Below are 13,693 nucleotides of genomic sequence, written 5' to 3'. Positions count from 1 at the left end.
TGCGCTCACTGCATATATAAGAAAGTCAACTGTCTGTTTAATTCTTTTTATTTTGTCTGTCTGTTTTCTTATACTGTCTCTTTGACCTAAGATTGTAATTCCATGAACATCAGATAATTAATATTAAAGTTATCATTTAAAAAAGGAGCAAAGTAATTTATTACTGAGGAAACTGAGGGAGATAGATGGACAAAGGAAGCAAGAGTAGACAGCAATGCAACAACATGCAGGGGGCAGAGAGTGTTAAGCCTGTTTGTGGGAAAGTGCCTCAGGGATGCTTACAAACCAAGTCTGTATTGATCCACCAGTCACAAAAATACTAAAATGCTGTGGGTTTCTGTGTGCGTGTGGAAAACCAGTCACCAACTTCCCATCAGGTTCGAAATTAAGCCTCAGAAATCTTTTCACGCATCTCGCTCATCACTCTGGTCTGCTTTTCATGACTGATATTCTAAAGCACAACCGTGATGGTCCTGCTTTTCCTGTTATAACAGTTCAGACTTCTTTTCTTTGTTAAAATAGTCCTATAATCTAACAAACATGTTTGTGAAGTTCTTTGCATGAAGTTCCTTTTACTTAAAGTGAAGTTAGCAGTTTTATTCTTGACATTTTCAGCACCTTCCAGAATGAGCCATTTCAGGGCTCTGTCACTTTAAGAAAACAAGCTAGATCTGGCCACGCCCACTCACCCCCCACTTGGTTGTTACAAGCTGAGAAGCTCCAGTAACCAAGAGGGGCTCAGAGTAGAGCTGCTGCTTCACCAGCAGCAACTCCTTCTTGCACGTGAGATATGGTTTCTACGTTGTGAGGGGACTTTTTGAAACAATGCATTGTAAGCACATCATTTCTAGAAAATGAATACACAGTTTTTTCAGGTTTGGAGTATTTATGGAGGCAGTAGAACCCACATGGCAGCAAAAAAAAAATCCTAAAGGTGAGTTTTGTCCCATTTGTCCCCTTTAAATCATCGATGCCACAAAGCATCCATCAGGTCACAGAGTTCTTCTCGATTCACTCATCATTTTCACGCATCTGTCTGAGTCTGTGTGAACTTGCAGGTCATGCCAACACCTTGTTTTCTTTGTCATGTCCCTCAGAGGATTCATGAACATGTTTTTTCAGTGAGACGGTGCTCATGTTCCAGTTAAAAACAAAGCTGAAGGGAATCAAGCTGATGTTGACGGGTCATGGGGGGAAAGTATGAACCGAGTGTTTGGGTAAAGAAATAGAAATCGCATCTGCAGTAATTAAGGCATCACGCAAAACACCGAACACGTTCATTTCTTATAAACCTCTGTCTTTGGCAGATGCCGCTGTGATGAGGTAATGCCACACCCTTGTTCTCTTAGTGGTTTAAATGTTATGGTTTGTCAATCTAAATCATTCTTTCCATGTTGATGTTTCAGTTTGTACATTCTTGGAGTTCTGCTAATCCACCTACCATGGTGTGAAACTCCGAGCTAATCACCCGGCTGTCTGCAGCATCATGAGAGAACAACCTGAAGGAATGTTTTGTTTTGATTTTCATCTCAAACTTTGAAGAAAAGTGTCTTCATGCACGTCTTGAATGCTGATATCTGCGTGTGTGTAAGTCTGAGCTATGGACATTTCTGTGTGAGTAAATACAAAGGTGGTTTCCTGTGCGCCAAAAAATAATAATAATAAAAAATACTTGTTTTCACTTTACATTAAGTGGGTAATGTTTGGATTAGTGTGAAGAATTGTTGGGCACTCAGAAATTCCTGTTTGTAGCAGGCGTCTGTGACAAGGCATTCACAGCCACATAAACACGCCCACTCTCCAAGCTGCGCTGTCAGAAAGAGGGTCGGCAGTTGGGAACGAAACTGGAACGTGCAAAGACACGTGAAGCGTGTTTGAGTTTCAGACCAGGGAACTCTGAAGTACTTTAGGAGTAAAAGTACCACGAGGCTACTTGGGGGAAAGCCTAGAAAGGGCAGCGTGGCGCATGTGTGTGATTTGTGTTTATGTACGAGTTTTATTCTTAACCGTACCAGTGCGTGGAAGGAAGATACTGAAAAGATGCCAAGGCGACCCATGGCCGCTTTGGTTGGACGCGAAGCGAAACCCAGGAGGCGTTTGGGATTGGGAGGCTCTCCGCCTTGCAGGCTGGCCAGATAGCAGCGACAGCGGAAGAGATCGATGTGGAAGCGCTCCAGATTCTGCTCCCACAGGAAGATCTAGAGAAGCAAAAAGTGAAGTTTATGCAAACTTTACTGTTAAGATCCTTATTTATCTAATAAAGGAAAATTACAACAGAGACGAAATCAAATTAAAGGAAAAGCTAGATCTGGCACAAAGGGTTCACTTGGTGTTGCATAGCTGTTTGGTCACTGAGAGGAGAGAGATGTGGGAGTGCTGAAGCCCCTGTGGAGAGGAATTACTCACCAATGCTGCCCCCACCAGTTAAGACCTGCTGCGTTATGTGCAGAGCATCAGAGGGAGGGCCGTGGGAGGTGAAACAGACGCACACAAACTAAACTCATTTGCATTAGTTCCTGCTACAACCTGTTTGTCCCTGGGTTTCAAGCAAATTAAAACAGCAGATCTTTCTTTCATATGTTGAAATTCAACCTACTTGCATGTTAATTTATAAGTTTGAATGGTTTCATGTGTTAATTATGAAAGAAGTCAGGATTTACTCATAGAGGTTGAAGGTTAATATTACTTATACTAGTATGGCTTTATGGAAGAGGCTGCATGGTGGCGCAGTCGTTAGCACTGTTGCCTCGCAGCAAGAAGGTTGCAGGTTCGAACCTCGGCTGCGGCCTTTCTGAGTGGAGTTGCATCTTTTCCCCATGCATGCGCGGGTTTCCTCCGGGTACTCTGGTTTCCCTCACAGATCACAACATGCCCTATCGGTTAACAATTGTTCGTCATTTTGGATAACAGCGTCTGCCAAATAAATAAATATAAACAGAAGTGTTTCTTTAAAAACGGCAACTATTCTGCATTTAATTGATTTGGATATCAGTGGATCCATCTTAAAAAAACTTCTATAATGAATTTGTTCTAAAAGAAAGAAAGAAAATATTGTATTTATCACCTCTCAAGATTAAAACCACGAGGCGCTTCACAAAAGCAAAGGAAGAGTACGGCCAGTCTTGAGTAAAGGGAAGGGGAAGGCCCCGTCAAGAGAGGGTCCCCATCATAGGAGGGCCCCAATCAGGAGAGGGCATGGTCAAGAGAGGGCCCCAATCAGGAGAAGGCCCAGTCAAGAGAGGGTCCCCATCAGAGGAAGGCCCCAATCAGGAGAAGGCCCAGTCAAGAGAGGGTCCCCATCAGAGGAAGGCCCCAATCAGGAGAGGGTCCCCATCAGAGAAGGGCCCTAATCAGGAGAAGGCCCAGTCAAGAGAGGGTCCCCATCATGGAAGGGCCCCAATCAAGAGAAGGCCCAGTCAAGAGAGGGTCCCCATCATGGAAGGGCCCCAATCAGGAGAGTGCATGGTCAGGAGAGGACCCCAATCAGAAGAAGGCCCAGTAAAGAGAAGGACCCCATAAGGGGAGGGCCACGTCAAGTGAGGGCCCCAATCTGGGAAGGGCCCCCATCGGGGAAGGGGTCTGTCAGGAGAGCGCAATGTCATGGGAGAGTCAGTGACTCGATGCATTCTGCTGGGTTCCTTACATAGGAAACTTTTGACTAATTAGCATAATTAACTGTACTCAATTGGAATGTTTGCTTTGTGTGGTCCTTTGAAGCGACTCAACTGAATTGAACTGAGAGCCCAGTCAGGGAAGAGCAACCAACTGGATAGGGCCCAGGCTGGGGCTGCGGGATGGCCAGCAGAGCTGCCAATTGACAATTTGAGCTGACGCATTCACAGTTTGTCAGCCCTCTGGTGGCCCTTTGTGGCCTGAGGACAACAAGCCAAGTCACCTGCTTTGCCTATCGGCGCGCAGCGCCTATGACTTCAGAGCACTTCAAAGGAATGTAAAATGTTTCCAGATTTAAAGTCCTTCAGGTGTTTCAACATTTTTAAATGCAACATGATCCAAAACTTTATTTACATCAACATCAGACTGATTTTCCAACTGTGTATTCAGTGATATGAAGAAACAAGAAAAGCTTTCAGGTGATGATTTTTTTTTCAATATCCTTCTACTTCTGCTTTAGTTAATCTTTTTAAACAATTTCTATCAGACACCGTGACGATCATCCTTTGTGTACCTGCTCTAGTATGGTCTTCCTTTTCTTGGCGTCGGTGATTGTGGTCAGCTGCATGTCTCCCATCTTCTTCATCTTCTCATCCATGTCAATCTTCTGCTCCAGCTTGCGCACCTCCGTTCTCAGCAGCCGCACCGAGTCCTCCCTGTGGTGATGTCGGGCGAGGGCAGTGGCGCAAGCAGAGTGGATCGCTGTGATCCAGTTCTCCAGCTCAGTTTGGCCTGACGTCTAGCAAAAAAACAGAAAACAGAGGCGGAGTGAAGAAACTGGATTTTAGGTCCTAAAGTTGCCTCAGATAAGGTTGACACGTAAATCTCACTGCTGGGTTATTATCTTCCTATTCATGAAACGGAGAGCTGTCATGAATATAAATGGCTGAAGCTCGACACACACAATGGCTACTGCTGTGAATCACGGTGACAGTGTGACAGGGTGGCCTTTAAACATGTCAGACATAAAACAAACACACGGACATGGGACTGTCGTATCTCCCAGTCGTCGCTAAAGGTCATGCATTCATGTGTCAAACATACACACACACAAAAGAGCCCCACAGGAAGTAGTCACTCTTCTGTCCATCTGGGTATTCCTGCGTGAGTTTGGTTTTATCACCTGGAACAAGAAAGCGTCCCCTGCTGAGTTGCTGAGGCAGAAGACAAAGTCTTTCTTTGGATGTTCAGGTACGGCCTGGACGATGCTGTTCTCCACCCACACTGCGTGTTTATGGATGCTGTTCTGATCAATGCCAGACCGACTGTCTGAATCATACAGGTAAAGAGTGCAACCTAAAGAAGACACAGAGAAAAACACTTAAATGGGGGCTAGAGTTGTCATTTCCATCTAAACAAGGTCATCTTGGTCCAAATTTCAACTCAAGGTCAGGGGGTTCGGTTAGGTTTATCTATTTTTAGGAGATGGATACAAACGGTGGGTGCATCTTACACATTTTTAAAAGGAGCAGATTGGATTAGACGTGGAGCCTGGCGTAAAATTAAATTGTGATGAGTGTGAGCCGAGGTAATGCATACGGAGGAGCGGGAGCAAACACAGGAAAGGTGACGACCAAGGTCACTGACGGCGTTTGGCTGGATGTGATTACAGCCTCTCAGGAGAGAGAAAACGGAAGATTAAACGGACAGAGGTCGGGTTCAGATGCTTTTCTGTGTGAGACGTTACGGCTGCAGGACTTCGGTTATTATAGGCTGTTTTTTCACTTGCACCGTTTATCTGTGTGTTTGCAAAATACCCTGAATGGATTTTACTCATAAAAAAATGACTGGATCTACGTTTTGACACAACTGGTTTAAAGATGGCCACCATACAGACTTACTACTTACAAAACACTAAAATGCTCCTAAACAGTCAGTTTTACAGATATTAACCTTCTGAGACCCAAATTTGTGTTTGGTACGATGTAAAAAAAATCAAATAAAAATGTTGGCTAATTCCCTAAAAAATAGAAATTAAAGGAGAACATTTTTAAATTAAAGTCTATATCAAGTGTCTCTAAATAATAATACAAAAAAGGTCTAAGTTAGTGCAAGAAGCCAACACCTTCATTTGTGCACGCAGGGCCTCAGAAGGCTAAGCTAATGTTTTGTGTGATGGTGGTTTAGAAGATTCACAATCACAGACTCAGATGGCGATCGGGTCTCACAAGACTTTGCGATAGTGCAGGACATTGCACATGACGTTGCTTTGATTTTTGATCATAAAATGATCTTTTGAAGTGAGCATACACTCGACATTTCAATAAATCTGCTGTGGTCTCCAGTATAAATGAAACCCTTGTGAGCCTTCTCCTGAGAAAAAAAAAAAGCTCTGGCGCTGCTGTTTCAGGAAGTCGACGTTAGCCAGAGAAGTGGGGAGCAGAAAACGGACGGCTTTGGAGTTTTACTCATTAATATTCATGATGTTCAAACATCCCGCCTCTGATTGGCTAACAGCAACGCAATTCTTCCGCGGTCTGTGTTCACTTTCCACAAATAACACAAGCCTGGAGGAGTTCTGTCGTGGGGTGAAGTTGCTAATGCTAACGGTTAGCTTCTACTAGACGAGACATGCTCTTTTCTCTCCTGGACGCTAAATCAAGACAGCCTTCCCAGGTCCTGAGACAAGACTGGTGAGACCATGAATGCTAATTTTCAGCGTGACGTTGATCTGAGTGGCCTTTTCTGACCCAAGCGTTTCCCCGTCTAATTTATTTCTGTGGCTAAAGCAGGAAACAGGAGTGAAAGCATTTTCTTGTTCAGCCTGCATGAAAAAATATCAAAGTGACTGATCACGTTTCAAAACTTTGTTTTAAACTTTGACATGAGAAGAGACACAACGGAAAACAGACACTAATGTGCATAAAATCATGCAAGTTTCGCGCCTGATAAGCATGGATGGATTATGGGTGGAAACATGAGATGCGTGGGTGAAGCACCTTTTAGAGACACCCAGTAGTGCTTCCACTTTCGCTTTGTTGCAAGTTCCACCTTCTTGTTTTTCTTATGAACCAGGAAGTTCTTGACAGACAAAGCCCCAGCTTTCCTTACAGTGCCCCGTGCACAGTCAAGCACAGACTCGGCAGGACAAGCACTGCTGAGCGTCCCGCTGCTCTGCTCATCGCTGACAGCAGATCCTGCCTCCTCCCTGCAGTCTCGCCTCTGATTCGTCTGAAGAGGCAGAGAAAGAAAGCAAAAATAAAAAACGAATCTGCTAATTTATGATAAAAGAGGACTGCTCCCAAAACACACAAATGTAAACGAACCCAAGCTTCACCATCCAGCTCCTTTCTAAAGTTCTCGTACACGCCCCCCCTGCCTCTGTCTCCTGCTCTTCCTTCTCCTCCGCCCGCACTGCTGCTCCCGCTGTCGCTCCCATTAAAAATGCTGCTCTCCGTGGTCGAGTAGACCGAGAATGAGGCCGACATGGCCTTACACCGCCGGGAGGCTAGGTCTCCGTCTGCATCGGTCTCCGTGGCAACGCCATCAATCCCGCTGTCGCCATACTCACTTCCCTCGCCCAGGACACCCGAGATGTCCTGTTAGACAGAAGCGGAGAGTAAAAACAGGGCTGATTTGCAAGGAGATTATATGGAAAGAAACTTGCATGACTGGAAAGTCAAACTACACGAGATGTTTCTGGGCTCACATTTATACATAAATTCAGTGCGTGTTGCAGGAAGCCTGAGTGCATCCAATCAGTCTGTGCATGTTTTTCCATAATAAAAAAAATCTCATTGAGCTGGAAGTTCTCCATCCTGTTGAGAAAATGGTCCATCGGCCCCCTTTTCCCTTTGTTTTGCTGCATTTTTAGTCTACTTGTATCTTAAAAAACCTCAATAGACTATGTCAAAATAAGCTCTTGTAGGAACTAGCTGAGCAAAACACATCTTTCACTTTTTTTGTGACACGTGAACACAATAATTAGCTATCTATCAGTTGCATCTGCTCTAACGCATTGGTAAATTAGCTAAAACAAGAAAATCTTCTAAGCAATGATGCACTGTGTCTTATATTCTACAGCTGCAGCTGCATGCATCTAGCAGGTCTGGGTAATTTCCAAAAATGTCTGGCTGAGAAAAAACTAGATCAACTGCTGATTCCTCCCAAGAGAGATCTGAAGTTCAAAAAGAGAGCAGCAGAACAGAAAGCTCTGCATGTTTAAACCTGAGTGGTCTGTGCTCGGCGTCCCTGGAAAGCCGGACACGGAGCAGTGGGCATCCCCAGCCCCGACAACCCCTCTGAGAGGCAGTGAGAGCGCCGACACGGGAGCGTGAAAGCTACGTAGCCGCCGCCGTCCTCGTTTGGAGACATCAGCTCGCTCTCCCCATCTCCTTTCCCATTTCGCTCAGCCTCTCTGCGGTTTTTTACGGGACGGCTCTTCTGCCCTCGAAGGCCGGGACTCTGTGGGCTGCACAGGTGGTCCAGAGACGACGCCCTTTCAGCAGAACCTGGAACACACAGCAGCTTTTAGAGGACAGTGTGTCTACATAAAATGTGTGTGCTTGCAGCAGAACGACTCATTAATCTGGTCTTCGTCAGGTACAGCAGCACTCGAACCTTCATCAGTTAGTTTAGCAGCGCTGCCTACTGCCAAGCTGACCTCCTGTAGAGCACCACTTAAGCTAACAAGGCTGTGACCAGCTGGACGACAGAACTCGGTCTTTAATCAGCCCAGTTTCTCATCATACATCAGGAAAAGGTTGAGATCTCTCCCTCCACCCTCCCACTCCTCCCTCCACCCTCCCGCTCCTTACCTGTACAAAAAAATCAATGATGTCAGTTTGTGCCAAAACTTGTGTCCTCACCTGTGCTGCCTGTAGGACCCATTAGCTGCTCCTCCTCTTCTTCCTCTCCTCCATCGATCATCTCCTCAGTGCTGGTCAGATTGTCCTGACTCAAGTCATACAGAGAGAACTCCAGACTGTCATCCCTCCACATGTCCGCCGACTTTGACCTCTTCTTTCTAAAACTGCCTCCATCCGGAGAGTCTTCAGTCATCCGCTGCACGTAACTTCCTTTCTCCAAGATGTCCTCCTCCCCCATTGAGTCATCTCCATCCTGAGCCAGAGTGTCCGCCTCGGAAGTTTCAGGCGTCGGCGTGGCCAGGGGTTCCTCCTCCTGCTGGTAGGATTCTGGCATCATCGTCATGGCGACGCGTTGCGTCCAGTGAGGGTTGAGGTTGAATTCTCCCAGCTCATCTCCTGCGTTGAAAAGTTCCAGCCCGTTCTCCGCTAAGGACTGTGGAATGCTGGGTGTGCTGGAGGAGCGGGTGGAGGTCTCGGAGTTCCTGTGCTTCTGTTTCCCTGATGAGAAGTGCCTCGGACGGCGGGTGACCAGCTGTTTGCTGGTAAGGCGGAGCGAGTGGGACTTGTACTTGCGAGAGAGATGTCCCATCCCATTTCCATGGGAACCGCTGTCACCAATCTGGCTCTCTACGTTTCCCATGATTCAACTGTGGGGCAAGGAGAAGATGAACAAAGGTACTGGTGTCTGATTTAGGTTGAAATGTTTGTGTGTCAAAGTTTAAAGTTAGAATTTTGAGATTAAACTCAGAATTCTGAGAAAAAAGTCAGAATTCTGATATTAAAGTTGGAATTCTGGGATTAAAGTCAGATTTCTGAGATTACCAAATATTAAGAGCATGGACGTAATTTTCACTTTAGATGTGTGTGTGTGTGTGGGGGGGGGGGATCTTTACAGTATGCTCTAATGGGAAACAGGCTTCAACACAAACAGTTGTTTTCTGCTTGGTCCTAGAGCTCAACCAGTGTCACTTTAATATAGCGTAATATTGTTTTGGGATGGCAAAAAGTGCAGGGGTCAAAACTTGACTTTGTAAAAAGTGGGGGGGACATGTCCCCCCTGCTCCCCACCCCAAAAAAAAATTTACGTCCATGATTAAGAGAATAATTTTTTCAGACCGATTCTCTGAGTGCTTTGTGCTATTTCAGCTTTGCTTGAGTAAGCCCCTGTCAGATGAGCTTGTTCTCTGTGAATCACACGTCATCAAACCCACACTAGCCTCTCAGAGTGGGCTCCAGTCACTGAATGCTTTTGGGTTTTTTTTTTAAGTACAAAGTCGTTCTAAATTTTTGAGACAATTAAAGTACTCGTGGTTACCTGTGACTGAGCTTTAGCATCACTGTGTTCTCCACATGAGTGTAATGATCTTCAGCCGACTCCATCGTCCTCACAGGCTCAAAGGTTGGTGTCGGTTTGTCCTTAAGACAAGAAGAAAAAGAAGGGAGGTGTTTCAACAGGTTTCTTATGATTATTAGGTTATTTAAGTTGTCAGATGCACAAAGAGATGAAAAGATAACGGGGTTTCTGAAACCACTGCAGGGTATGAAGATGGAAAATGTATATACTCTAAGAAAATTAATGTTGAATTTACTTAAATATGTGGTTCGATCAATACATTTGCAGTGGTCTCTGGAAGGAATGAGTGCCTTGTACTCTGGGTCGAGTCCATGAATGTTAAGTGAAAGTGTGACGTAGATCCCGCCAGGCTTTTCTAATCCTAGAGTTTCACTGTATATTTTCTGTCAGAAGATAATGAGGAAGACAGATGCAGGAGACTATTTTTTATGTTCAGCCTGCATGAAATAGGGTAAACGATTATATTCAGAAATAATGATTAAAAAAGTGTTTTCAGTGAACCACTCCCATGTCAACTGGTTCCCCTGAACCTAGTTGGCTAAATGTAAAGTGTAGTATACATTTACTTTTACCAACATAAAGCACTGTAGATCAATCTTTAGATTTAAGTAAGTTAATTTGGATCAAGTAAATTCATGTTTTATCTTTAGAGTGTAAAATCTAAGAAAGTAGTCATTCTAACCGTTGAATCACATCCAGACAACTCAGAAATACACAAACTGATGAACACATTGTGTTGTTTCTGAAGCTTGGGGGGTGTTCTACCCAGTTCTACCTCGATATGCGATACCCACAGACATGCAGAGGCATGTGCAGGAAGCCTTTCTGGGAAAAGACCCCTCGTCTTTCTTCAGACAAAGAAACGTGTGCACAAGCAAGATGAAAGAAGCCTTGGAGGATAATTTACTGCCTGAAACTCAATTAAACGATCCTTGCAAACACGACCTAATTTTTTTTTCTATTACCAGCCTCGAGCCACCTTGGTTGAAGATTTTTATAATGTAGTGTGAGGCTTAGCAAGTTCAATAATACATTTATTTTGTTTATCCAAATAAAAGCAATCATCAGGTTTGACTGCTGATGCACAAGAAAACTGATGAAAGGAAGACAAAGTGGATCTGTCTGTAATATTCATATGATGAATCATTTTCTACAGACATTTTTAAAAGGGGAGAAAAAAACATCAAGTTTTTGCTCCAAGTTTCTAGTGGCGGCACACATGAAAATGATACTTTAACTAAAATTTGACTGCAGCAGCTATTTTTATCTCACGTTATCGGATCACAGATTATTAGCCAGATAGCTCTGCATGTGCTTGTTTGTTCTCTGCAGGCAGAATTAAATAAAATCAACCGTACAGAATTTTTGGCGGGAAGAGAAACCTCAAAGTGGAACGATTATATTCTGGGGGGACGGTACAAACGTACCGCAGTTCTGACTTGCTAAATCCTCACATCCTCCCCTTCTATTATCTTGTCAGTCAGGGTCAGAAAAGCTGCTTTGAACTCGAGTCAAACAACTTTTTAGTAACCCCCCCCCTTTCCCTCCATCTCACCTCTGCTAATGTGCAGCAGCGAAACCAGGCTTCGGAAAAGCAGAAGCAGGAAAAACAACAAGAGAAGTGAATCTCTCACATCGCAGAATCTGTGTGTGTTGGTCCAGTTTCAATCCCGCTGTGGGGTGTTGTTATATAAAATAAACTTTAACCCTGACACTTTTCCTCCTCTGCATTTATTGTGTCTCATCTTCCCTGATGAGGCCAACACACATGCACCTCGCCTACCCGCTGACACAAACAGAAAACGTGACGCACACATAATGTTGGAGTGTTGGATGGGTAGTGCTAATCTAAGTCAAATTCATGACTAGAAGCATCACATATGGGGAGCCTAAGTCACGCCCATCTACTTCCGGACCACGGGTCCCCGGAAGAACGAAAAATAAGTCAACGGGGCTAAGGCCATTTTCTAATTCCGCTTGTTTTGTGCCATGGATTTCACATCTGATATTTGTGCATTTTAAAGAAGCATTTTGACATAAAGGAAGCGGTTGTTTTCAAACAAGGGGAAACACTATTTCAGGTTTTGAATGAAAATAAGTCCAGGACTACAAACGTGCTTCACAAAAGTGACGTCATCAAACCAGACACGGAGAAAACAGAGGAGAAATGGCTGTAAGTTTAGCAAACTTCAACTCCTTGCCACAGGAGGAAAGAACCATCACAAATCTGGCCAGGTGGTAAGTAGCAGCCACGAGGAGATTATGTGGTGACGTCACATTGCCGATTTCTGGTGTGTAGTCATGCTAATTACGAACTTTTACAAGCTGATAAATCTCAAAGTATGTGACTGGTGTCATCAAAACAGCCATCGTTACATTTAATTTAAATTGCAGTACAACATATGTGTGATCCAGGGTCTGAGGCAAAGCGGATTAGAAAATAGCGTTTTTTTTTCCCCATTGACTTGCATTCATTTTTCCGTTCTTCCGGGGACCCATGAGCCGACCCTATTGAGCTGAAAGTGCTACAGCTAGCTAGCTAGCCAGCTAGCTTCAGAACTATTTTTCCTGCTAAATAAAAAAACAGAGTAGTAATAATGCATTGGGGACATTCAAGAGCATCAAACTTCTAGATGGTGTTCTAGATGGGTTGCTGATTGAACAAGACCATTAACAATGATAAATGCTAATGATGTCTAATATTATCGATCAATATTTATATTACAAGGTTTTACTCTTTAAACGACACAACTTTTTGCACCATGCACATGTTCTACATCAAACTCTTCAGCTAATTCTCCTCTCACTCAAAATGACATAAAATGACACAGGTGAGATCTAGTTTTTAAGATAATCTTGTTTGTCTGGCACAATGGACCTAACTTAAAATATAGTTTTTCCATTGAAAAGGTGATGGGACTCCACACATATTGGCATTGGTGTAAACAGTGAATGGTAAATGTATTTGATATAGCATCTTCTAGGGTTCTACAACCCCCCAAGGCACTTCACAACACATGCAATAATTCACCCATGTACACACACACATTCGGTGATGTTGAGCTACAATGTAGCCACAGCTGCCCTGGGGCGCACTGACGGAAGCGAGGCTGCCAAACACTAGTGCCACGGTCCCTCCGACTACCACCTTTAAATCAATGTCTGAAATAAAGATCAGAATACATCAGTAGAAATATAAAAATATCAAGCATCATTGGTAAACGCTAATATCAAGATCATATCATTTCTATAAATTACAGGAAGTTGTATGGTCCCGTTAGAAGACGGGCAGCAGAATAAAATATGACTGATCTAAACATGTATAGAGTAAATTACAGTAATCAGTGGATGTTGTGATGAAAGCATGACGATTCAAATTTTAAAAAGGAAGTATTAAAAGTTGCAATAAGGGTTTCTTACAAATGACTGGCAAATGGTGCAAGAGGCCCAAAGAAACTATCAAGTTTCCATGAATAGGATGACTTGAGGTTTTTTTTTAAAGATAAAATAAATCTAAATTAATCTAATGTCCTAAAATCTCCCTCCCTGCTTAGGCGACTGCCTCCCGCGACCCAATCCCGGATAAGCAGCCGAACATGGATGGATGGTCCTAAAATCCTGTTGTAACATCCAAAAAGGGTGAATTTTCACCTACATATTGACCTACACAATGTCTGGTCATCTACAGACATAATTCCACTATCTGAGTGGAGTTTCTATTCTGTCACCTAAAGCCCAGAAGATTCTGCTGTCCTTGTTGACATTTCAGGAGTAACAAGATGTCAGCCTATGCTCCCAAACAAAGCCTTGTTTTGATAAGACTGCAGGATTGCACACTCTCATGAAAGATGAACTTCTA

At 43.8% G+C, this 13,693-nt stretch overlaps 1 protein-coding gene across 2 annotated transcripts in view; it reads right to left on the bottom strand.

The window, feature by feature from the left end:
* The window catches only part of tiam1a (TIAM Rac1 associated GEF 1a), an 89,473-nt gene that overhangs the window by 43,571 nt on the left and 32,209 nt on the right, over nt 1-13,693 (bottom strand). For both annotated transcript variants that reach the window (XM_015961661.3, XM_054730867.2), the window contains exons 2-9: nt 9,796-9,896; nt 8,481-9,127; nt 7,840-8,123; nt 6,939-7,211; nt 6,612-6,843; nt 4,796-4,968; nt 4,187-4,411; nt 2,013-2,198 (exon numbers count right to left, since the gene is read on the bottom strand). In XM_015961661.3, coding sequence (XP_015817147.3) covers nt 2,013-2,198; nt 4,187-4,411; nt 4,796-4,968; nt 6,612-6,843; nt 6,939-7,211; nt 7,840-8,123; nt 8,481-9,120 — 2,013 coding nt within the window. In that variant the 5' untranslated portion in view covers nt 9,121-9,127; nt 9,796-9,896. The remainder of the gene's footprint in view (nt 1-2,012; nt 2,199-4,186; nt 4,412-4,795; nt 4,969-6,611; nt 6,844-6,938; nt 7,212-7,839; nt 8,124-8,480; nt 9,128-9,795; nt 9,897-13,693) is intronic.

Source organism: Nothobranchius furzeri, chromosome 10, assembly GCF_043380555.1.
Source record: "Nothobranchius furzeri strain GRZ-AD chromosome 10, NfurGRZ-RIMD1, whole genome shotgun sequence".
Classification (NCBI taxonomy): Eukaryota; Metazoa; Chordata; class Actinopteri; order Cyprinodontiformes; family Nothobranchiidae; genus Nothobranchius; species Nothobranchius furzeri.
This window is presented reverse-complemented; position numbering and strand designations above follow the sequence as displayed.